General features: G+C 35.7%; 2 protein-coding genes across 2 annotated transcripts in view; one reads left to right on the forward strand and one right to left on the reverse strand.

Moving 5' to 3' along the window:
• The window catches only part of LOC145663723 (fer-1-like protein 6), a 140507-nt gene extending 135836 nt beyond the window's left edge, over positions 1 to 4671 (forward strand). Inside the window, exon 16 of the mRNA XM_081729806.1 lies at positions 4428 to 4671. Coding sequence (XP_081585932.1) covers positions 4428 to 4608 — 181 coding nt within the window. The 3' untranslated portion in view covers positions 4609 to 4671. The remainder of the gene's footprint in view (positions 1 to 4427) is intronic.
• A 2151-nt stretch (positions 4672 to 6822) lies between these two features.
• LOC145664651 (uncharacterized) overlaps positions 6823 to 25708 on the reverse strand; it is a 123280-nt gene continuing 104394 nt past the window's right edge. Inside the window, exons 2-3 of the mRNA XM_081731487.1 lie at positions 14854 to 15136; positions 6823 to 10606 (exon numbers count right to left, since the gene is read on the reverse strand). Coding sequence (XP_081587613.1) covers positions 9124 to 10606; positions 14854 to 15136 — 1766 coding nt within the window. The 3' untranslated portion in view covers positions 6823 to 9123. The remainder of the gene's footprint in view (positions 10607 to 14853; positions 15137 to 25708) is intronic.

Genomic DNA, 25708 nt, shown 5'->3' on the forward strand with positions numbered 1-25708 from the left:
GTGAAAAGTATTCGCTTTTGAACAACGTAGTATATATATGTATTGCTTGCGATTTAAATTAGTGAAGAACGGGGATAATTCTAGGTTTCCGCTGGCACTTGAAAGTCTCTTCAATGGTAACTATCGTTAAAAAAAAAAAAGGCAATATGTGCATTGTAGTATATTATTTCTGATGCCTCAAATTTCCACAATTTCCTTGAGTTTAAAATTTTCAAGCCATCTTTCAAGCTGGAAATCCCCCCCCCCCAAAAAAAGACTGTTTTAAAATGTTAAATTACACTCTAATATTAATCTAGCAAATAGTAGGAAATATTTTTCATATTATTATTATTATTATTATTATTATTATTATTTATTATTATTATTACAAGCATCGCCGATTTTCTTCTGACACGGTCTTTTTTTTAGTTTAATGTTCCATGATTACGCTTTGAGGCAGTGGCATAGAGAGGGAGGCTCACCCAGCTCGGCCCTCTTACTTAGTGCCGTAATATCAAATATGATTTTGAATTCTTATTTGTGATTCGGATGTTTTGATTTTTTTTTTAAATATAATTTATCATCACAAAATGTATTTTAGTCATGTTCAAAAGAATAACTTCTTCATTCTTGACTTAATTTTAAACTCAAGGAAATTGTGGAAATTTGAGGCATCAGAAATATACTACAATGCACATATTGCTTTTTTTTTTCTGCGAAAGTTACCATTGAAGAGACTTTTAAGTGCCAGTGGAATGATCTACCTAGGATTATCCCCATTCTTCACTAATTTAAATCGCAAGCAATATATATATATATATATATATATATATATATATATATATATATATATACACTACGTTGTTCAAAAGCGAATACTTTTCACGAAAGTTATCGCGGAAATAACTTTCAGAATATCGGGAGAATAAGGGGGTCTTGATCTATTTTAACTACATGCATTGGAATGTTTGTTAAGCCGAATTATACACGAATATTAATCTAGCAAGCAGTAGAAAGCGATTTTACTACTACTACTACTACTACTACTACTACTACTACTACTACTACTACTACTACTACTACTACTACTATTATTATTATTATTATTATTATTATTATTATTATTATTATTACTACTACTACTACTATTATTATTACTACTACTACTACTACTACTACTACTACTACTAATAATAATAATAATAATAATAATAATAATAATAATAATAATAGGCATCGGCGATTTTGTTTTGATACGGTCTTTTTTTTAAGTTTAATATCCAAGATTATGCTTTGAGGTTAAAACAAATGGTAATGATTCTTCTACGGAGATGGATTCATAGTCGTCGCAATATGATGTGCATGAGCACACCCTAATAAAATACATTCTTTTCTCCTCTTCATTTGCCATGCTTTTTAAAATCTGTGATTCTTTAAAATGAAATGAAATGAAATTTTTCAGTTTAACGTCCCACATTATGCCGGCTAGGCCAAAGGAGACGGAGTGATTCCTTAAAATAACATTTTATGTTTTCGAAATCCACTTAAAGCAAGATCAAATGAGCACGTAAGGACGTTATAGTAAGATGGAGAATGGGAATTAATTACCTTTGTGCATACCCATACCAAAAGTTCTGGCTACGTCTATAGATGGAAAGCCCTCCCAGCTGGTCTGTCTAGCACGCGCCCTTTAGGTGGACGAGGCCCCGGGTTCGATTCCCGGTAGGAGATTATTGAATGATAGTGGTTCGAATTCCACACTAAACTGTACGTCCAAGTCTCATATAGGCTCGCTTGGGAAAAAGAAAAAAAAAGCTTGAGAGATGGCTTGAAAATTTTAAACTCAAGGAAATTGTGGAAATTTGAGGCATCAGAAATAATATACTACAATGCACATATTGCTTTTTTTTTTTTTTTTTTTTTTTTTTTACGATAGTTACCATTGAAGAGACTTTCAAGTGCCAGCGGAAACCTAGAATTATCCCCGTTCTTCACTAATTTAAATCGCAAGTAATACATATATATACTACGTTGTTCAAAAGCGAATACTTTTCACGAAAGTTATCGTGGAAATAACCGGGAGAATAAGGGGGTCTTGATCTATTTTAACTACATGCATTGGAATGTTTAAGCCATAAACAAACTATACTCTTTATTATATCAAAATCTAGCAATTTTGGCGAACGTCTTCATAGAAAATTATTTTCTTATTATATTATTTAAAATATGGAAATCTGTCTGGGGTATTTGTTCCCGTTTACCCTACTATTTTCAATCGCAACAAGTGAGGATTGTTTGATTGCGATAAAGAAGATAACTGTAAACATATTTTAATAAAATCGAATAATTTATTCGGTAGGTTTCACTGGAAAATTATTTTGTATGAGCATGTTCAAACGTGCAACATCGGGTAGAATTGACTCCTTTTACCTCACGTAAACTTGATGTATCGCAATCCCAAACAGAGTTATTTCTGCAAGTTGAAGAAAGTATCAATAAAATCGCATGCCGTATTAGAGAGAGAGAGAGAGAGAGAGAGAGAGAGAGAAAACAGCCGTAACAGGAAATTACCTTTCCTGCATATTTTTTTATATAAGAATTTGTTTTACACATTATTCTTGGGTTATTAGATTTAAATATTTATTTATGAAATATAAGCAGAATCTCCTGAGCAATTTTTTGATAAAACTGATTCACGTTTGAGAAGATAGTCCAGAAAGATGTCACTCGCAAGAGTTAACTACGACTCCTGAATCTTATAAAAGCCTTAAGTTTCAAGTCTTGTCTCCTATCATTACTAGGAAGTTAATATTATGTGCGATGTACTTCGTATTACTTAGTGTACTCTCGAAATTAAATTTATTAGTGATATCTCCTTATTCTGTTAAACATTTAGATTTAAATTTTTTTATCTTAAGAAGGTTGCAATGCTGATTTCAGGAAAAAGAGAAAGTTCATTCAACCATGAAACGCCAGTTGTTGAGAGATGTGAAGTGCGATAATGGCTTGCTGAGGCTAGAAACCTGACTAATTATTGAGAGTGTATTTGAAGATCATGGAGATAACATGTCCCGTTCAGGAGCCGTTTACCCGTTCAAACTATATTGTATGATTTTCGACCATGATATATAGTCTACTAAAAATTACATGTTCTTGCCTCCATACATTCACACTGTCGAAAACAATTGAAAAGCGTTAAGCAACTTGAACACTGTTTCCAGCTAGAGTAACACACTATTAAATACGCAAATAATCCCAAACAATCTGCATGTGTATAATTAGTTTAAATCAGAGATCTTCTCATCTGATTAAAGAAAGAAGAAGAAGAAAAGAAACGTGTTTGCTTGCACATATCACTTCCTTTAGTTCTTGTTTGTAATGCAGTTATTTACAGCACAACGCTCCTGTTTGCAGATACTGAAAGAAAATGGGTTGCAGAACAGAAGGAAAAAAGCTGGTCGGTTTTGATTTAAAACACTGATAATAACTAACTTCCTCTATGGCCTATGGAACCCGGAGGTTCAATGCCGCGTTCGCAAAAAATCTCCATTGACTTCTCTCCTTAGCCAACTGGACCTAGTTTCTACTATGTATTCGTATTTCTGCGAGATCTATCTTAATATTGTCCTCCCATCTGCGCCTTGGTCTTCCTAATGGTCGTTTTTCGATTGAATTTTCAGTTAAAACTTTGAAAGCATTCCTACTTTCTTCCATTCTGGCTACATGACCTACCCACCTGAGCCTCCTAGACTTGATGACCCTAACAATGTTCTATAAACAGTATAAACTATGTAATTCTTCTTTATGAAGTTTCCGCCATTCTCCATTCCCGTTCCTTTTGGGTCCGAATATTTGTCTCAGGATTTTATTCTCAAATAGGCCTACTTTCAGTTTGCGTTCTTCCCTCAGAGTGAACCATGTTTCACAACCATACAGATATTATCTGCGATAAATACTCCTTTCAATCAGGGACGAGAGACACAAAACGCAAAGACGTTTATACTAACACCACAACTAAAATTCCACTGACATTGTTATATGTGATGCTCAAATCTAGGGGTACGGGAACTTCTCGGATACCCTGTAAATATAATATAACTTTATGATTATACTTCCTTGAAAATAGAAGTTTCTTTAATTTTTTTTTTATTTTTAAAGAAGTAGAACAACTTCCATAACTATCAACAAAAAATAATATTCTGTTAATGTGTAAATTAATCTCGAAATGCATAATAAAGTTTTAAATTTTGTTTAAAAATGGTCACTAATCATTTACATATTACCTGAGCCAAATGATATTAAATTTCGCTTGTGGGTATTTTAAAAGATGCTTGTAAGTCGCTGCGTTGATTTTTGGAAGTACAGTAAAAGAAAAATCATAGGTCTTAAACTTATATTCTTTAATAGTCGTGTTTATATTAAAGTTGTTGTTACTTTTGTCTTAACAGGAGACCTGATGAGTCGTTCAACGCACTTTGTAGCCCATTGAAGACTCTTTATTATGTAATCTGGAAGAACTTCAAAAAGACATTCATTAAATGGTGTTTGCTTTGTTCTTGTGGCATCTTAGTCCTGGCAGCCCTTTACTCTGTGCCCTCAGCTTTAGTAAATAAATATATTGGACACTAAAATATTTATCCGACAGTTGCAATTCACGTGTTCCAAGAAGTTAATGGTTTATGTAGTGTACGTTTATGTGTTTTTTTTTTATTTGTTTAATGTTTAGTTATAATTTTATTGTATCTTTTTTCCTTTATAAACATATTCCTAAATATTTAAGGTTGTAGTATTCTGAATGTTTTTTTAAACGAATGTTGGCTTAGTTGTAAATCATGTTATCTTACTAAGATTAATACTTTAAAGATGGATCAATGTACTGTTGACATACACAGAGAAAAATCCGTTCTCCGGACAGCGGTATATTGTACAAATATACGGTATCCTCTTGCTTACTATAGAAATCAGTACGGAGCATACGTTATCCGTATGCTATATAGGCACTGCCCTTAGATGTTACATCATGCCGTTGCAGGATGTCTGACATCTAACAGGTTTCCGTTCAGCTATATGTTATGTACGTCCATTTGTATGTGAGATCCTGACCGCCCACATTGTTTCATACGGAAAGTACGTATAGATGGAACACTTATACATAGAGTATTATAAAACATGCGTTTTCAGTTATACGTCTGCTGTACGTTAAGTCCAAAAACTACAGGAATTACGCACGTAACCTACCTTTTTAAGTACGCCACCTACAATTTTTTTTCTCAGTGTAGAACCGAAATTTTGGTGTGGTGAGTGATACTCGACGTTGCACTACTCCTTGGTTGTATTACTCTTCTTTTAAATCTGTTTTATTATTATTATTATTACTAGAGATGCACTGTAGTACAACGTAATGGCTGATTGAGCTTAAAACTTTTTTTTTTTTTTTTTTTTGTAAATTTGGGTATATTTTCTCCACAACCAAGTTGTTTGCTACCATTTCAATTAATATTCTGCATTTGTAAAATGTAGGTTAACGTAGCTACAGTAGATCTTTTCACTTCTCCTTTTAAACGTGCAGTCATATTTTAACAAACTAACTACAACGTTTTTTTTTTTTTTTTAAGATCTTTCTATTTCGTATGCTGTTAGGCTGTACATGTTATAAGGTCATCTCAAATACACGAAAGTTACGTTTGTTCTAACCAGTAGCGTACACAGAACTTTGTTCATATCATTTTAGGATTGTTGAGAACATGTCTTGATATGTTAAATGTTTATTCTCTCATATCATCTTGTTGAAAGAAGAGTTAAGTCCCGCACACCCTTTTGTGTACGCCACTGGTTCTAATCCTACCTACAGCTTCTGGATGAAATATTAAAGTATTTCCTAAAGATGATTGTATATTAAAACAAATTCAAACGAAACCAGATATGTACGATCGGTTATCTTTCAGAGAAGTTCGTTGATAAATTTGACTGTTTCTGAAAAATTGATGGTTTGCAAAGAAACCCTTCTTCTCATACTGTCTGTCGAGGCGAGCAGAAGTGGCTCTCTATTTGTCCCCGTTACGATCATCGGTGCAACGCCGCATATCAAGGCATCTAATTTTCAATGATTATCCCTGAAAATATTTACACATAAATGTTTTAGAATGCTATGTATAATTTTTAAATATAGGGTCTATCATAGAAAGAGTTCATGTAAGAATTACCTGAGATAATTTAAAAGAAGCTGTACAAAATTCGTATATGTAAATCATTTACTTAAGGTTACAGCATAAAAAAGTTGCTTCAGATATTGCTATGTGAATATATTATAGGAGATACCTATATGTTTGATTTGCAGGTGGGATTTTTCTTACTAGTACTTTAGTTTATAGGACGTAACGACAAAAAAAACATCGCCCCCTGGAACGAAATATAATACTACACTACATCGCAGAAGTAGCTATTTACAGATTTTAACTGCATGCATAAGTAAACATTTGAAGGTAGAATTAGGCCTATTACATTCAAGAAACTGCGAAACGATACAACTCCTTGTTATAACCAGCGATGATTTCAGAGGTGGCCCATGGTAAGTTTCAGTTACGAAGTTCTACCTCGGGATATATTTCCATTCGTGCTTAAAATGGATATAAGTATTTTCGCAGTAGTACTTTCACCGCCCGTGTGTTCAAAATCTCTCCAGGATAAATCTTCTGAAATTATCACTGGTTATAATACACACACACTCACACACAGTGATAAACGAAATAGAAAACAAATGTAAACATGTAATATGTAATTGGTTTCAGACTTTTTCGTGTTGTGTTTCATTCCCTGGGATAGAGTCAGTCAAACTATTGCCAATTTTACATATAAAATAAATGTCTATTTATTTTACTCATGTAATTATCTGTTTAATCCTTACTCTAGTTATTACTACAAACTACAATAATAAAAAATAACATTTGAAACTATGGAGCAACATGACAAGTTATTATTTTCGTACAATATCACATAAATGGAATACCGTATAGCAAGACGATAATGTTTACTCTTAGAAATATTGCAGATAAAAACATATTAATTTCCCTTTTCGTGCGGATTACACTTTTTCACTTCGAATTAGTCTAAAAGCTCTTATCCCTGCTATGATCCAAGTGAGGTAGAGATCTGATATTTTGTCCCCACTAACTCCTACCTGTCCCTTGCTTACTATCTATCTGTCTTCTATGGTCACACACATTTCTCACGTCTATGGAACAGTCCTTGAACACCAGTTTCATAGAAATTTGTGATTCCGGCAAGTCAGCTCTCCACTTCAGCGAAGACCTCACTATCCTTGTAGAAACACCTTTCTCGTAAAATAGTTAACATGGACGGGACAAACGTTCATCGGCACAATGACTAACCAAAGTAACTGTTTCTCCAGCACAGTATGCAGGTACTTGCCAAGGCGTTACAGCAAAACACCATTTGACAGCAAATCCTGTCTCTTTTCCTTTATAGTTTCTCGTAGCTTTTGGAAGTTCCTGTAATATGCTAATGTTATAGTGGGTCTTCATTTTTTTCTTGCAGTAATAAGAAGTTAATCGCATCTTTGTGTATCTAAAACTTAGGTTGCACTTAAGCCTTGTTGGAGGTATGACAAGACCTGCTCATTTCTTTCTTTTCATGATCAAATACTGTAGATATTTCGAGCTTTCATCACTGAACGCTGACTTGTTTAAAGAGTTTTAATTTTTGTCTATAGATCCAACTTCCTTTTTGCACACTTTCTCGTTGGTGTGTTTAGAAAGTTGTCAACAACTTGAAAACTCAAAGCGCAGTAGTCTTTCTCATATGCATGTTATGATGCAATATGTTGTGCATTTATTCTCTATTATTGCTTGCACATCTATCACAACTCAGAGTGTCTATCACACCTACGCACATATATTTCGAGTCAGTTTTTCACCAAAAGGGGAACTAGATGACTATCGATCTAGGCTACTCTGTCCAGAGTGTCCTGTTAGGTTTAGTCAGGTTTCAAAGAAAGCGTTAAAGTGTGTGATTTCTTTGTGGGGAGCTAGGAAGAAGAGGATACAAGGTTTTTACACGATTTGTCATTAAAGAATTCAACTGCTTTCATGGCATATACCTTCAAGCACAGGCTTCTCCACTCTAATGCTTTAATGTTAAGATTGTGGCGTTCTTTTCTTGGATCACATATGTACATGTGCGTGCATATCTAAATCCTCTCTTGCATCAATTGACAGTATGATGAACATTCCTCACCTACTAACGCTGATATCTCTTTGTAGCCGATTTTCCTTTGAGATAAGGAACGATACATAGTTCGATACTGAATGTATCCTGCTTTCAAGGCTCTAATTTCAATTCAAGAGAGATGGTTATGTAAACTGACATTGTTATTACTGAGACATCAGCCTAAATACAGTAGTGTAAAACTTCAGTCTGAGCATAAAGACTAAGCTAAAACTTCAGTCTACGTTGTGATAAATGGAAAAACGTTTCTGGCCTTTCATGTTTTAGATAATACTATTTTAGTAAGGCATAGAGCTAAAGCATAAAGGGTTCTGAACCAAAGGTAAGAGTACCCCTGGATTAATGGATGACAATTTTATAGGGTTCTTTTTGATCAAATCAAATCGGAAAATATGCTGAGGGAAAAAGAACTAGATTGTAAACTTTTGGTGTGACTGACAAATTTCCTCCTTTGATAATGTATAAATTTGTTCACAATTGTTGCCAAGCTATTGCTATTCCTGATGAGGATATTAAGTTTATATCTTTTGTTAATATGTTAGTGAAGTTTTTCTATATTTTTAAAACTATGTAAGCAAAGCATTATTTGAAAAGGAAGTTGGCCAAGGGGTGAGATTTAAAACCAATTGAACTTAATAACCTATAGTGTGTTCGTACATTTTTTTTCTTACGAAATCGTCATAAATTTTTATTGATCACAGTCTAAAATTTCGAAAGAATTGTACAAGTTTTTGGTAGATAAAAACCAAAAGTACTAAATTACATTATTGACATTTTGAAAGTTATACAAACGTATTTAGCTACACTATTTACACTTTACAAAGTGTTGCTTTTGTCATAAATATAAGTACAAAGTATTCAATAAATTAAAGCTATCAATTTCTAAAACTTACTTTGGCGTTAAACACAGTAACAAAATGGCTTTTGTACAAAGTCATTTACACACCAACTTTGTTTCCCATACTCATTTATTCGATTTATACTCCCAACTAAAGTGATATTTTTCTTCGCTTTGATATTTCTTCTTGCCATTATTTCAAATGCTGCATTGCCTGGTGAGGTAGAAAATTCAACAATAAATTCCTGTAGTTCTACTTCATTTTTCTTTAACAGTTGAGTTCTTGCCGATAATATATCTTTTAGTGATAGGTGAGCACAACGTTTGGACGATTTAACTATTTTGTTGATACGATCCACACTTAACTTAGCTACGTGTATAATGTCTGGGTTATCTGTAGGCACTGGGGATTTTGATACACACGCACACCACTCTTCATCTATAGCAGCATCGTCACAAGTTCGATCTTTCGGCACTTCTTCAAATACACTGTAACACTTGGTACAAGTCGTATTTCTTTGAGTGGTCCTTGTAGGTCCCTGCACCTCATCCCACTCAAGAATACTTCGAAGTGTCTCATGAATGTCAAAAGGAGACAAAAGAGTTTTAATGTTTGTTTGAAGTTGTTTATATGTGTTGGGAAAGCTTTCACGAATTTTTTGTGGAAGCCACACGAACAAGAAAGGAACTCTATTTTCAAGCCACCCCACGAAAGTTTCTCGTATTTTCCCCCATCGCATACCATGATCACTAAAAAACAAAACTATTGTATTATTGAGTACACCTGAATTTAAAACTTCACGAAAAAAATTGGTGTAATATCTATCTGCTTTACCGAGGTCATTCATATCTTGATGACTAAGGCATGATGACCAACTGATTGCGAAATATTTCGAATCTACATATGTGTTCACGAAATCTCTAGTATAATTTAATACCATTTCTGTAGCTGCTGATGGTCCATAGCATACATTCATGCGATTTCTTGCGGTCACTTTGACATGTTTATTGCTTGCCACGAACAGTGGTCTGGCATAATGATCAGTAGGCTGATGTAAAAACCCTTTCTTCTGGTAATTAAAAGTTCCTATATCCGGTTCATCTTCCACGTACATGGTGATGTACCCTTTACGGCTAAAATTTTTCCAGATAAATGGACAATTATCAAATGTCATTGTTTTATTTGGCCAACATGTCTTCTGAACTTGATTTAATGATAGTCCAGTAAATATAGGGATAAGGTTAGGTAAAGTGTTATCGCCCACTTTATTATAAGAAACTAATTCGATCGCACCAGCTGATAGCAAAGCCCGTTTGGTCAATGGCATATGGCGATGGAAATTTAGGCGCGAAGCGGAGTCTATTGCTACAAGTAACACACTGGGAGCACTTGAGTTTTGTTCACTATCAGAAAGTATCTTCTTCTTGTTGATGACAGTTGCATGAGCATACGTGTAAATTTTTGATTGATTGTAATAACAATTGACTAGAGTGAAATCTGTCGAAACTTCAAGCTTCTCTTCAAAATTTTTGCATTTGCTAAGTCTGAAATTAAAGAAAAATGTAAATTTTATTAGCTAATAAAAATATCCAAAAGTAGTGTACATAAAGTCAAATCTTGACAAACTTAAAAGTAAACACAAAAATTACAGATTTAAGATTATGTTCAAATTCCTTTTAATAATTTTGTAATGTAAAGATAAAATTATAACAAAATGTCATTCAATTATACTGTTGATATTATCATGTATAATTCTGAAGCATGATATTCGATCTATTCACAAAGTAATATAATTCCAGTTGATAATTTATGTGCCTATGCATCCTGTAAAATGCAGAAGTAATATAAAACATATAAGAAACAAAGCGTAAGATATAGTCATTATGAATAAACTAGAAGCACATTACATAGTAAAAGCTAGCTAAGCAGTTACATATGTAGGTACAAGTATGTGAATTCTTATTCATGACCAATTTCTACTCCAAATCTAGTAATAATCCTTAAGGTTCAAAGACGTCACTCTCTATGACTCATAAAAATCAGACTACAATATTCTTTTAAAGTTCAGCATAAATTCACCACTTAACTGTCACGACCTCATACAACATAGAAAATGGATCTGGATGCAACAGGGAAATAATCAACAATCATTTAAAAATGAGAAGCACATGCTTAAAGTTCCCTATTCCCTTCTGAAAATTATTTTACAAAGCATATATTTGATAACTAGTACGACGAAACTGTCGACTTGTATGCTGGTGGGCTTAGAAATGTGGATGTTAGTGAGACTACTGTTGGACCCAGAGACACAATTCTTAAGCTTAGAAGAACATACATAACATGTTTATTGAAAATCAGAAAACTCTTACGAAAGTTACCGAGGAAAATGTATTTCTTATTTTTATTTCTCTTATTGTTTTAATTTGTGGAGAGGCTTGTTATTCTTTATCCTTTGATCAATTTAAACCTCACGCAAATAGGAGTGATTCTTAAACCTCAAACAAAAGTCATGTCTTGTTTAATGAAAATCTGAAAGTTTTTATGAAAGTTATCCTAGAACGTACTTTTTTTTTCTTCGATTTGATAGGAATTTACTTCCCTTAGCTTTCTACTCTAAGTATTTTGGATAGTTTCCGACTGTTGTTGCAAACACACCATGAATTCATGCATTTTTTTTAAAACGAAAAGTAAAGTACATTAAAGAGTACATTATTCTTTTAAGTTGTCGGATAGATGTAAATTCATTCACTTGTCCTTAGTGAATTTTAATTCCAAGTAATAGATATTATTCTTGAATATCAGAGGGAAACCACACTCAGTTCCTTCAAAATTATTACTTTCTATGAAAATTGCCGAGAATAATAGTTGTTCGCATGCAATCTTCTAAGTTCATGTTAACTTGACTCTCTAAGTTGTTTTACTTTCTTAAATTGATGGATTTAAGTTGCAAAACATAGGCATAATTGGGAAATCTCAAAGCAAATTAATGCTAAATTCCATCAAAATAAAGCAATGTTATGAAAATTATAGTGAAATAGGGCTCCTAGATTTTTACAGACTTAAAAATCCGGGACATCTTTTGAAAAATTACACGAAAAACCAAATTCCTACGAAAATTGACAATTTAGTCCTTCTTTCCTTTTTGCTGAAGTACCAGGTTATCATAAAATAAGTATCGCTGTTCAGAGAACTCTGGAGACGTAACCACTTGACAGAATGCAACCAAACGTAGTGGAAGTATATTTGGAAACATGCAAAAGCGATTGGTGTAGAAAATAAAATTACTTCCAATTTTCGCCACCAGAGGTAATTGTGGCGCTGTACAACATCAAGTAAGTGCAACGTGGAAGAAAAAAGACACTAGTGATGCTAAATGACAAGAAAGAATGTAATTACTTCTCGTTCTCGTGGCATTGATTACCAATGCCATTAATACCCCGTGGTCAGTGGCGGATTTACGGGGAGGGGTCTTTTGAGCTGAAGCGTCCCTTTAAAATTCTTAGATATCTCACAAAAACGAAGTTAAATGTTAGTCTTTCCTGTTCTCATAAAATGCAAGCTCCCTCCAAAATTCCAGGAAAAGATTAGTGTCAAATCTCGCCTCTAGAGGCTATTGTGTTTCAGTTGAGTGTTAAGTACGGTGAGTGTGGTATGACAGACAAATGATAATTTTGATATTCAATGAGAGAAAGGCCGTAATTATGCCCCCCGTGTGACGCGTGGCATTGATTTGTACTCCTATTACTAACCCCGTGGTGTAGTGATGTGTTATGGGCGATGATGATGAAGTAGGGTTCTGCCCAAAGGTAGGTCTTTGACGTGAAGGTCCCTAGGCAAGGAAAATGCATGATGACTACTACCGTATGAGATGATAATAATATTCTAAGGACAAGACCTACAGGTTAACACGGGATCCGATTCACGTGTGTGTTCACAGGAAATCAAACCTGGACCCCTTGAACACACGGCAAAGAGTGTGGAAAGAAAAAAGAAGCAAACATCGGATCACCATCAATTCACTTCTGGCACATAGTGGCGCTCAAATCCGTATTACTGAAACACTTACAGGAGTGACTAAACACCTGGAGAGGTAATTACATTCTCTTTTTTTTTATCATTTAACATCACCAATGTCGTTTTTCTTCCACGCTGCACTTACACGGCGTTGTACAGCGCCACAATTACCTCTGGTGGTGAGAACTGGAACTAATTTTGTTTTCTACACCAATCACTTCTGTATGTTCCCAAATATGCTCCTACCAAGTTTGGTTGCATTCTGTCAAGTGTTTACGTCTCCAGAGATCTCTGAACAGCGATACTTATTTTATGATAACCTGGTATTAGAATTAATTAATTAATAGCAAAAGATAGTAGCTTACGTTTTGGAGAAAACCCGAAACATTTGGAGTTTTAAAGAAGATTGGGCAAAATCTGGGAATATATTTGCTAAACTAAGACGTCTGAGGGACCTAAGTGAAATAGATATAATATCCACACATTCAAATTATGTATATATGCTGTATGAATTTACGGATATATACATAGATAGATAGAGTTGTTATTTCAAACTCTAAGTTTATGTTGGTTCTGTTGTCATCGGGCCGAGTTTTTTTCGAAGCTGTTTGGCCGTCCATTGTCCAGGTTCTATATTCCACAGGATAAATGTCAATACACCGAGAGGACTCTCAATGCAGGATCGAAAACTGTTTCAGGTAAGTGCTGTGTAGACTTTTCCTATCCTAAGTTCATTTTTTATCTTTCACCATCATTTCGTCCTCTAACATCACAATCTGTTCCTTTCGAAAAGCGTTAAATTTCAGTTTGTTAAGGGGTTACGATGGCTCAGTGGTAGAGCGTTCACCTCTGGTGTACTGGGTCCTTGGTTCGATCGCAGCTCATACCAAGTAAGCTTTGTGTGGATAAAACCGTGTGCGTGGGATTTCTCGGGTTCTACCGTTTCCTCCCACTTTCTTCATTCCACCATTTAATTCATTTCTGATCATCACCGTCTCCTTTAGCCTAGCCGGCATAAACGTGGGACGTAAAACTTTTCATATTTTTCATTTTGTTAAGCAAACCAGATCACGATTCCATCATTTTTTGCTCTGAAGATTTTAGTTTGCAAAATCCTGGGGTGAATCCACAAACTCTTAATTCACTCTTTGATATAGCGAGCTACAAGAGCTGATGAGACCATACTGTACATGAAGAAATGCTGGTTTTTCAATTAATTTTCGACCACAACTTTGTGTTCCTGCATACAGTAGAGATACTAGTCTAATTTTTCAACTCCTAACTCTATGGTGCTTTTTCACCTAGTAGAATTGTTATATAAGGGCATTACTAAATGGTACGCGTCCCCTTAAACTCTGGGACAGACTCACTTCATATGATTCAGATTGTGGAATGTGCAAATTTAGATGTTAAGTATAGAATAGATATGCACAGGAACACTTGTTATTTTATTTTATTTTATTTTATTTTATTTTATTTTTTTTTGTACTTTTTTGAAATCATGGTAACCGTTTTGTAATTGTTATGCGCTCTGTACATATTGTTTACAAGCACAAAGGTTAAGTTAGATTAAAATAGCTGTAAAGTTAAACTGACCGTACTCCTAAACTATATCTTAGAAAAGATATATATCTTTTTCTAAAATATAGGGGGGATTGTGTAGGGCATATGCTATTTTAGCAACCTTCTTTTAATATTTGCTAGTAAATTAACACAGTAAAAGCATAAATAAATTATGAGTATGGACAAAGTGAAATGAAACACATAAAGTACGTACCTAAATTGGTTATCCCACCAGACATTTGGTGTTGTTTTGTTCACTGCAGGTCTAGAAATTTCGCTCCAACAGCATCGTAACAACTTTGGGTCTTTTATTTTGTAAGCAGAAAACAGTTGAGAATTAATTTGAATGAAGTCTCCGTCCATATATGTAAGAGTGTCTGGTCCAGGGCATTTTAAGACTCCTGTAAATTTTACTAAATGCTTGATAGAATCATCCATTGGATCGAAGTCCATAAACTGGCATGCTGATTCGACTATATTTGGTGACAGCCACGAATCTGAAAATAAATAAGTAAAATAAAATAAATAAATACTCAGTTAATGCTGTGGTACAGAAACCGTATTATAAAGTAAAAACGTATTAGTCTGTGAGCAACGCTGATATGCAAAATTTTAATTTTTAACGAGTTACGGGTTTAGGCGAAAGTATTGAAATACTTTTAATCCTTCTTATAATACGCATCAATCTCTCAATCATACTACTGTAATTCCCAATAGTTCACAATCCTACAAACAGATGCTACTAGCTGCACTGCCTTCTATATGATGCCAAGGTATGTCACTAGCGTGCAAGCAATTTGGAAGTTGATAAAACTAATGTTTATTCGTCATTTAGATCTAAATGCACTCTGAATGCTGTTTGTGAACTCTTATGTAGAAAGGAATGGTTCAACAAACTTAATGTCTTGCTTTTTTGGACGCTGCAGTCTGTTTGCTGCACATGATCGGAATTTGTATAACGTTAAACCTATAATCCTAGTCCGTACTTCCATTTTATTGGCTAGGTAAGCTTTCTTATCAGATGTTAAGATGCACATTTGGTACACATCACGTTATAGTACATCGGAATCGAATAAGGAATGACTTGGAACGTAAGAATATTATTCAATTTTGCAGGAAATATATACATTTATTTTTACCTTTAATATCAAACATAGAATATTTATAATAGTGTGTGTGATACTTGCAATGCAGTTAATGTCACTCTTTTGCTACATAATGTAAATGGTATCTAGAACATTTATGTTTTTTTTTTTTTTTTTATGAAATTGATGTTTGTCTATGTTGTTTCGCGTCAACAATGGCTAGTCGTTACCGTATGTGATTAATTGTTTGACTTTTTCTTTGATTTTCTTTCTTTCTTTCTTTATATATATATATATATATATATATATATATATATATATATATATATATATATATATATATATATATATATATATATATATATATATATATATATATATATATATATATATATATATATATATATATATATAACTGTTATATAGATGCCAACAGTTTGTACTCTTTCTCCTTCCATGGTCTTGCCCTATTCTATTCCGAAATTTCGAAATTTACGTTTTGAAATTTGTTGATAACATGCTCTTTGAGCAAGTAAAATTATTGGAATGAGACTAAAACCTATTGAAAACCAACTCAAATTTTTGGGCTTTAGAACACTTTTGATAAAGCTGTGATCACACAAATCATTTGCTTCTCTTTCTTCCTGTATACGTCTATCACTGTGGCGTTCCACTGTCATACATGACTCTTGCCAGCGAACGAATTTTGAGTAAAGATAATTTCATATACATATATTCTTTTGGGTGAATGTTCGAGACGAGACTGACTTTCGAGACAAAACTTTGTCTTGTCTCCAATTATAAGTACATGTATCCATCTCAATCTCGTCTCAAGTAAGTCTCTGCACGTTGAGTCTTGATCTCGGTCGCGATTTATAAAATTACGCCTCCATCTTGGTCTCGCCTCCAAATTTCGAGATAAGGCTAGACCGAGACCAAGTGAAAACCAAGGGCCTTATGCATAGTCATTCTGAATACTAAAGAGTTCGACTAACATTTGTTTCCTGCAGTGGTCAGGCATTTAGTATGACTAATCATACGGCAAAATGACTCTGCATAAGGCCCCAAAAGTTTTAGTCTCCTCCAGGCACGTAGCCAAGGGGGGGGGTCCGGACCCCCCCCCCCCCTTCGAGATCAGAAATGAAAAAATTAAGGAAGGATAAAACAAAATGAAATGACAAAAAGAAGGATCAGCGTTAAAAATTAAAAAGAAAACTACAGGAAGCTTTTGCTTACTCTTTCTTATGAGGAGATTTGTATTACTTGCAATATGGTGGCGAGGTAAGCGAGGTATTCTGGAAGAGTCAGGGAATTTGAAATTTCAAGAAAAGTTATGGAATTCTCAGAATTTCTGCTACTAGTCAGAAAGATTTCAAGCTTTCGAAAGCATAGTGCCGTTGTGTAACAGCGTGGACATTTTAAATCATAATTTTTCGTCATCGCATCCTTGTAGTATCAAACATGTTATTTTAAGAACAATTTTCTATTGCTCCTTTAACCTGTCATTTGGAACCAACAATAGTTGACGGAATAACAAAAACAAAAATTTATGTTGAAAGAAAGTTCTGTTAGTATTTGATTCAACAGAGAAAGGAACGTATATATTGTAAAACTAGTTGAACATACACATGCTTCGCCACAGGGGCTGTATTTGGAAGTCAACGCCTGTGGGAGTATCACCATGGATCTCAGCGACGGTGAAAACTATGGATTTGATACTAATATCAGTCATTTTGGGCTATTTTTTTCATATCTCGGTATCCACCCCCCGCTGACTCCCAGCCCGCATACAATTGTAACTAAATTTGCAAGTCATCGCTAATGGAAATGTCACCATTGATTTCAGCGACCGCGAGAACTATGGATTTGACACTAATATCGGTCATTTTGGATTACTTTTATATGTCTTGGTATCTCACCCCCTCCGGTGACCCCCGGCCCGGATCCGAATAGCGTGAATTTGGAAGTTAATGCGATCTGAGTTTCACCATTGATTTCAACGATCGCGAAAATATGAATTCGACACTAATAGCTCAAGTGGTAGAGCGTTGGCTTCGCATTCGAGAGGTCGTGGCTTCGAATCCCGCTGCTGACCATCCTGACTGAGATTTTCCAGGGTTTCCCTCAGTCCTACCAGGCAAATGCCGGGATGGTACCTACTAAACAGGCCCTGGCCGATACTTTCCCAAATCCTTTCCATTGTTAATGTTGTTGGATATCCAGTGTAAAATGGCCTCTGAGCTGTATCTGGTGGTTGTTAAATAAATAAATAAATATCGGTCATTTTCTACTACTTTTACATGTCCCGGTAAACGCCCCCCTGAGACCCCCCTGGTTCGAATTTCGACAAAAACGTTTAACTCTGGTCTGGAGCCTGGACCAAGGTATTCGTGACTAAAATTTGGTAACTCTCGGTCAATTTGTCTGGTTCCCAAGCCGGTTCCGGTAAACGCCCCCCTGAGACCCCCTGTTTAGAAATTTAGAAAAAACGCTTCGTCTTGATCTGGGGCCTGGGCCAAGGTACCCCTGACCAAAATTTGGTAACTCTCGGTCCACTCGTCTGGTCCCCGGGCCGCACACAGGCAGACAAACACACAAACAAACTCTTTATTTTATTTATATTAGAAGATAGTTTACAAGACAGTATTGAGTATGTACTTTTTATAATAATTGAGGTCATAACGAAAGGAAAATTATTATATTTGAATACAAGTATTGTAAAATCTTTTTCAATACTTTTTTTTATTATTATTTTGCTCGAAATTCCTTCATAGTTTGTTCTTAAAATACTTGCCAACATATCCTCATTTTATTGTCCTAACAACCCAATATATGTTGATATTAAAGTAGTTTAGATTGATCGTGCTCCTGTGCCTTCAGAATTTCATGTCACTCCCCCCCCCCTCCCGTTACGAAATCCTGGCTAAACGAACCAATATATGTTCCAGTAAAATAGTTTACAATGATCGAGCCCCTTTTGGAATGACCACAGTATTTCATGTCACGGACCCCCCCCCTCCTTCACGAAATCCTGGCTACGTGCCTGTCTCCTCTCGAAATAAATTCATGCGTACGTGCCTGATAGTCACCCTACGGCTTCATGGTCAGATATTATAGAACACTGTTTTTTTTTTTTTTTCTTTTTAGTATATTTTGGAATAAAGTTAAGTCAGTTAAAAAATTATTTTATGTAGCCTACTTCATTCTGCTTGTTACCCAATCGTTTCATGGACACGCACAATGCTTAAAGAAGTTCATAAAATCACCACAGGATGGCGTTGGTATGTCTAGCGTTATACAACGTAAAAGCTTCTGTATAATTGCATACGCTGCCTGAAATGCCCGTCTTTCGTAGAGGAAGAATAATTTTATGGAAAATAAACGAATATTTGAATTATTATACCTTCAAAACAATGCTATGCATAAGTATGGGAAGAAGTCTTATAGAACGGCTGTCTGTCTGAAAACAAGTAACGGAGTTAAAAACAGTAAAAAGTAGCAAGAAGTGGGCTTGTGGAATCTATGTAGCGTCCCAATAATAGGATTATTTCATTAATTGAATATCTATTTAAACCGAAAGTGGGAGAAGTTACCCATTTCCGGTTTCAAGGTTGATTCCCTGAATCAAACGTAGAACAAAAATGATAATGCATAGCAACAAGTATCTTTCTTTGACTCGATTCACCATTGAAGGGATATATATACGAGAGTTGAGTTGATTTTGAGTTTAACGTCCCGTTCAGCAGCGAGGCTATATGAGACGTGGACCTACTGATTAACGTGGAATCCGAACCACATGAGCTCCCGCCGGGAATTGAACCCGGGTCTCCCGCGCCAAAGGCGCGTACGCTAACCGATATATATACGAGAGTGGGCTGATGAGTTCTCGGCCCGACCCAGAAGGACTTGAGCTGCAGGCATGAAAGTGTGAGGCTATTCAACATAGTCCCCTCGAAGGTCAACACACTTGGCACTTCGATGCTGCAACTTCTCCAACCCCTCCAAAAAAAAAAAAAAAAAAAAAAAAAAAAAAAAAAAAAAAGATTTCTCAAGGTCTGCAACAAACTGCTCCGCAGTTGTTATCGCCTCTTTATCACTATGAAATTTCTGCCCTTTCAGTGCTGTTTTGAGTTTTGGAAACAGATAATAATCAGAAGGGGCAAGATCTGGCGAGTAAGTGGGTGGTCAATGCACTGAAACCCTAGGTCCCTCAGAAAATCCATTGTTCTCCCAGCCTTGTGGACGGGAGTATTATCTTGCAAGAACAAGACACCTCGTGTCAACTTTCCCCAGTGCTTTTCTTTAATAGCGTCCTTTACCTTAGCCAGCAGACTGCAGTAATACTTTGCAGTTATGGTTTGGCCCTTTGGAAGGTAGTCTGAGAGGAAAACGCCATCCTTATCCCAGAATATTGAGGCAAGAACCAGGCCCGTAGCCAGCCCAAAAATGTAGAGGGGGCCCGGTAGAAGTTAGGGGGGCCCGAGCCAACCATATTATAGTTCATCAAATAGTAACATCAGCAATTCATCATATCTGCTCTTGAATGTTAAAGTATTTTGCTTCTACCTAATTCTATTATCATGCTCTATACACACACATTAAGTTAACATTCTGTAATCTACATGGAAAAAAAAGTGAATTTTATTAGATTGGTATTACTAACTACACGAATTAGAATTAAAATATAAATGTTTTAATAGTCCCACATGTAATACTAACATTAAGATCAAGAACGAGAGATGATCTACTGTGAAATAAGGAAATTTAACTTTACTTAGGCTCTTGTTTAGGGTTAACTTGCGAAATTGACCTTCCGTTTTTATCAATTGAAAATTTACCTAGAAGAAATTGATAATTTGATTGCTTGTGTGCTTGATAACATGTAAGTGAAGCGTAATTTATGTATAATACCTTTTGATAAGCGGTTATAAAGACGGGACTAATTCGCAACTAAAGGGAACTACTTGTCTCTAGGTTCAGGACGGTTGGATTGTGGATAATTTTCGAGTAAACATGCCTGCAAGTGTACAGAGTCTTTGCACTGGATGTGAATTGACAGTACTAACATTTGTAGAACATAATGTTGATAATGAGGTTCATCTTTTGAATATTCATGGCTTAATGAATGAAAGAACAAAGACCACCAACAATCGTTCACGAGTTTCTGCTTGAGATAGGAGAGCTCTACAAATCTAAGTACGTACTAAGGTAAATGCGAAGTAGACATAACCGAACCTAAGTAACCTAGTAGTGCGTTATCCCACCTTGCTTCGGCTTCTCGCTTCGTTCGTTCTTCCCTTTTCAACTCCGCACTCCGCATTAACTACCCACAACCATGCTCCGCGCGGCCCGCCAGTCTCCCCTTTAGGTTAATAATGGATTTCCATATGTAATTATGGTTCCTCCCCCGTACTCACACCCTCGAGGTAACGTAATAGAACATAAAATGAGTAAAGTTTAAGTAGAAATTGATGATTGTAGACTTTATTATGGTTTTCGTTGAAAATTAGGTGGACGGGTAACTTCGAAGTAATTCCCTTGTTTTTTTGTATTTTTTTAAAAAATATTCATACTAAGTTCTTGTTTAAAATTTTAAAATAAACTCGTTTTATATAAATGAAAAACCTGCACACTATACCAAGAAGACACGTACCAAAACAACTGAAAAAATACTATAATGTTATTCAAAGCTACACTGAAAAAAGAAAACGCATGCGGCATACTTAATATCGTAGGTTGCATTTGTAAATCCTGTAGCTTTTGGACAACGTACAGCAAGCGTATAACTGAAAACGCATGTTTTATAATACTTTCTGTATAAGTGTTCCATCTATAAATACTTTCCTTATGAAACAATATAGGCGGTCAGGATCTCACATACAAACGGACATATATATATAACATATAGCTGACGAAGGTAACATACATGTATGTAATATAAGGAAGACTGTTAGACATCAGACATCCTGCAACGGCATGATTTAACACCTAAGGGCAGTGCCTATGTAGCATACGGATAACGTATGCTCCGTTCTGATTTTTGTAGTAAGCAAGAGCATTCCGTATATTTGTGTAATATACCAATGTCCGGAGAACGGATTTTTCTTAATGTAAGTAAAACGCTATACCCATCTAGTAGACCTATCGAATAAAAGCATCACTGCTTCTTTCATGTTGAATTACAACATTATTGCGCGTACGCGACTAAGAAATAGTTCCAATTTACAACGTTTTTATATGAAAACTGGCTACTTCCACGGGGTCCCCCACCCTAAGTACAGTACAAAACATTTTGTTACTTAAATTCTTTTCTAAATCTTGCAAATTTTTAATAGTCCTGTCTCCACAACCCGGAATTTAATCCTTAAACTCAAACGTTAAATATGTTCACTTGCTCAGTTACACATCTAATTAAGGTAATTTAGCTTAACTTTATTCTTCTAGAACAAACATGTGAAAGTCTTTGCAACCATTAGTTTTTCGGTGAATGTTCCACCACAGTTCTTGTTTTACATATCACACCACAATAATTTGGACCCTACTAGAATCAATCACCTTTAGCGCAACTTGGAGCTCTTAATTCAATTCACAACTAATTGTTCCACAGTTAATCTAAGGTTTGCTGTTGATGAGGATTTTGCAATGCATTTATGTACTACAACTACACAATAGAATAACAATAATCTACCGCCGTTACTGCAATCGACAAAAGATAAACGCTTTGTTCCTGCTCCTGTTTTTATGATTTGGCTTGCAGCAAGCACTTCACACTTCGTCTCCTACCTCCCAAATCGCTATTATAACTGTGGCATGAAGTATTATGAACGTATTCCTTCTTTTCGTAAAAACTTGCTTCAATATGTATTGTGTCATTTCATATCGAGATTCGAGAAGATTGATAAACTTTACTTTAACTCCTTTAAAATATGTTTAGAAGTGTTCATCAAATAGTTAAAATGGAAAAATTATTGGAATAATCTCTTTTATATTGCATTTTATTCTTAGTGTTTACACATAGAATTAATCGAGATTTTTTTGGAAGCCTTCCATGAAAATTTTAGGGGGCCAAGAAAAATTTAGGGGGGCCCGGCCCCTTCTTGCCCCCCGTGGATACGGGCCTGGCAAGAACCTTCCCCGCGGACTTTTGTGCTTTGAATTTTTTGGGCCTTGGAGATCCTGAGTGGCGCCACTCGCATGACTGCTGTTTGGTTTCCGGATCAAAGTAATGCAACCACGTTTCATCCTGGGTAACAAACCGATTCCAAAAATCATCCTTGGAGTTCGCAAAATGCCGTAAAATCACCTGCGATGATCTCTCACGTTCGCGTTTCTGACCCGCCTTCAAACATTTCGGAATCCATTTCGCAGAAAGCTTGCGCATGTCCAACTGATCGTGGATTATTGACCGAACACATTCTTTGGATATATGCACTTTGTCAGCTATCTCCTAAAGCGAAATCCGTCTGTTGCTCAAAATCAGGTCATGAATCTGGTCCACTTTTTCCGGAGTTGACACTGACACTGGCCTGCCACACCTGTCACCATTTTCTGTTGAAAATTCACCACGTTTTAAGTTCGCACACCATTTCTTCACAGTGGAGTATGAAGGGCACTGTCTACCCAATGTGTGTATCATGCAACATGGATTTCCTTGGGTGACTTCTGTTGCAGGAAGAACTTCATTACACCTCGTAACTCCTCTTTGGTGAATTTGACATCTGGCTCCGCCATGGTTCATTCAATTACCTTTAAAATAAAAACCGTTCACGATACAATCGTGAAATTTGGCACTTAAACATATAAAATAACAGCATTTCACATGACGTCAATTACATCAGGGTAGTACATTCGGATGGGGGTCGGGCTGAGAACTTATCAGCCGACCCTCGTGTATATATACGCCATAAGAAAAATCAAAGATAGCAACCAGGGCCTAGAGTTGAACGGTATTCACCAGGTTATGGCATATGCTGATGATGTAAATTTAATAGGGGATGATAGGAGAACAATAGAAAGAAATGCTGAGATCTTATTAAATGCTTGCAGGGACATGGGTTTAAAAGTAAATGCAGAGAAAACTAAATACATGGAAGTGCGTCGGGACCGTAATACGGCAAACTATAAATGAGTTAAAATATGAAATAATACTTTTGATAAAGTGGATACTTTCAAATATTTAGGATCAATATTAACTGACGAAAATCATATTCACGAAGAAATTAAATGTCGACTGAAAGCAGGGAATTCGTGTTATTATTCGGTTCAAAATCTCTTGTCGTCGCGAATTCTGTCGAAGAATTTGAAGCTTAAAATATATAAAACGATAATCATGCCTGTTGTTCAGTATGGTTGCGAAACATGGTCGCTTACTCCGAGGGAAGTACATAGACTGAAAGTATTTGAGAACAAGATCCTGAGAAGAATATTCGGACCCAAGAGGAACGGGAATGGGGATTGGCGGAAACTTCATAACGAGGAACTACATCATTTATACGATTTACCAAACATTGTTAGGGTCATCAAGTCTAGGAGGCTTAGGTGGGCAGGTCATGTAGCTAGAATGGAAGAAAGTAGAAACGCTTTCAAAATCTTGACTGGAAGACCAATCGGAAAACGACCATTAGGAAGACCTAGGTGCAGATGGGAAGACAATATTAAGATGGATCTCGCAGAGATAGGAATACAAAGTAGAAACTGGATCCAATTGGCTAAGGATAGAAGTCAATGGAGAGCTTTTGTGAACGCGGCATTGAACCTTCGGGTTCCATAGGCCATAGAGTAATATTTTATGTGATGCTGTAAACAAACAATTCCACATGTTAGTGTTTATAAACACCACCACGTGGTTTGGCAAAAAAAACCTTACACCAAATGAATTTACAATTACTTGCAAACAACGACTTTTAGCCCCTTTTACGGAGTAAAAAACAACATTAAAGAAGGAGCGCCACCGCCACCCAAAAAAACCCTATAAATTAAATAAATAAAGGAAATTTAATACTAATTTTTTAGTAACCCTCCTACTGTTTGCTTTGGGACTTTAGGAGTAACCTAACCCCAGGGCCTCTAGTTTGCCTTAAAACTACGCCTATTCTTTTTCCTGGCTTAGCCCGCTTGGGGCTCTAACTAAAAATCCCAACCTCAGCCGCTTAGCCTGCTTTGAGGCTCTGTTGGCCACCTAACCTACCCACTGCTTGTTTTAAAGCTTTGGGCACCTAATTCCACTTTACTTAGCCTGGACGGGGCTCTGCAAAAATGCTGTTTGCGACCTTACGGTCAGAAACTACCTATAACTAACCTTTAATATTTAAAAAAAAATAATTTATATAGTATTTTATAAAGATACTTTTATAAAAAAAATATATAAAATTAGTAGTTGGAGATCAATTCCAAATACTCTTTTCATTAAGGCTCTACATATCTATACATATATAAAATAAAACTTTACATGGTGGAGGCGCTGGGTATGTTGAAGACTTGTCCTCGCCCTCATTCACCCTGGCCCTCGCGAAGGGAGTTGTACATCGCCCTCTCGCACAATCGCCCTCGCAGTGACAGTTGGTCCTCGCCCTCGTTCACCCTCACCCTCGCGAAGGTAGTTGTCCATCGCCCTCGCGTCATTGTGGGAGAGGGAATTTGAGGGTGAGGATGTCCTTAAGAGGGCCACCCTCGTGAGGGTAAAAATCTCTGTTCTGGAAATCAACCTTGAAACCGGAAATGGTTAATTTCTCCCACTTTCGGTTTAAATAGATATTCAATTAATGAAAGAATTTATTAATTGAATAAATTCTTTCATTATTGATTGACAATTTATCTTGATCATCCGCTATAACGGAAAAACCAAAAGAGAGAAGAGCGAAACTGCACGAAGCAACTATAGGGAGGCGGACATCTTTGCATGTATTAAACAGAAACACTCAACAATCAGTGTTGCCAACCGAATATAAAGTTTCGTTTTTCAAATGGCACTACGTCAGATTATTA

Source organism: Thermobia domestica, chromosome 11 (genome assembly GCF_964235325.1).
Source record: "Thermobia domestica chromosome 11, izTheDome1.hap1.1, whole genome shotgun sequence".
Lineage (NCBI taxonomy): Eukaryota > Metazoa > Arthropoda > Insecta > Zygentoma > Lepismatidae > Thermobia > Thermobia domestica.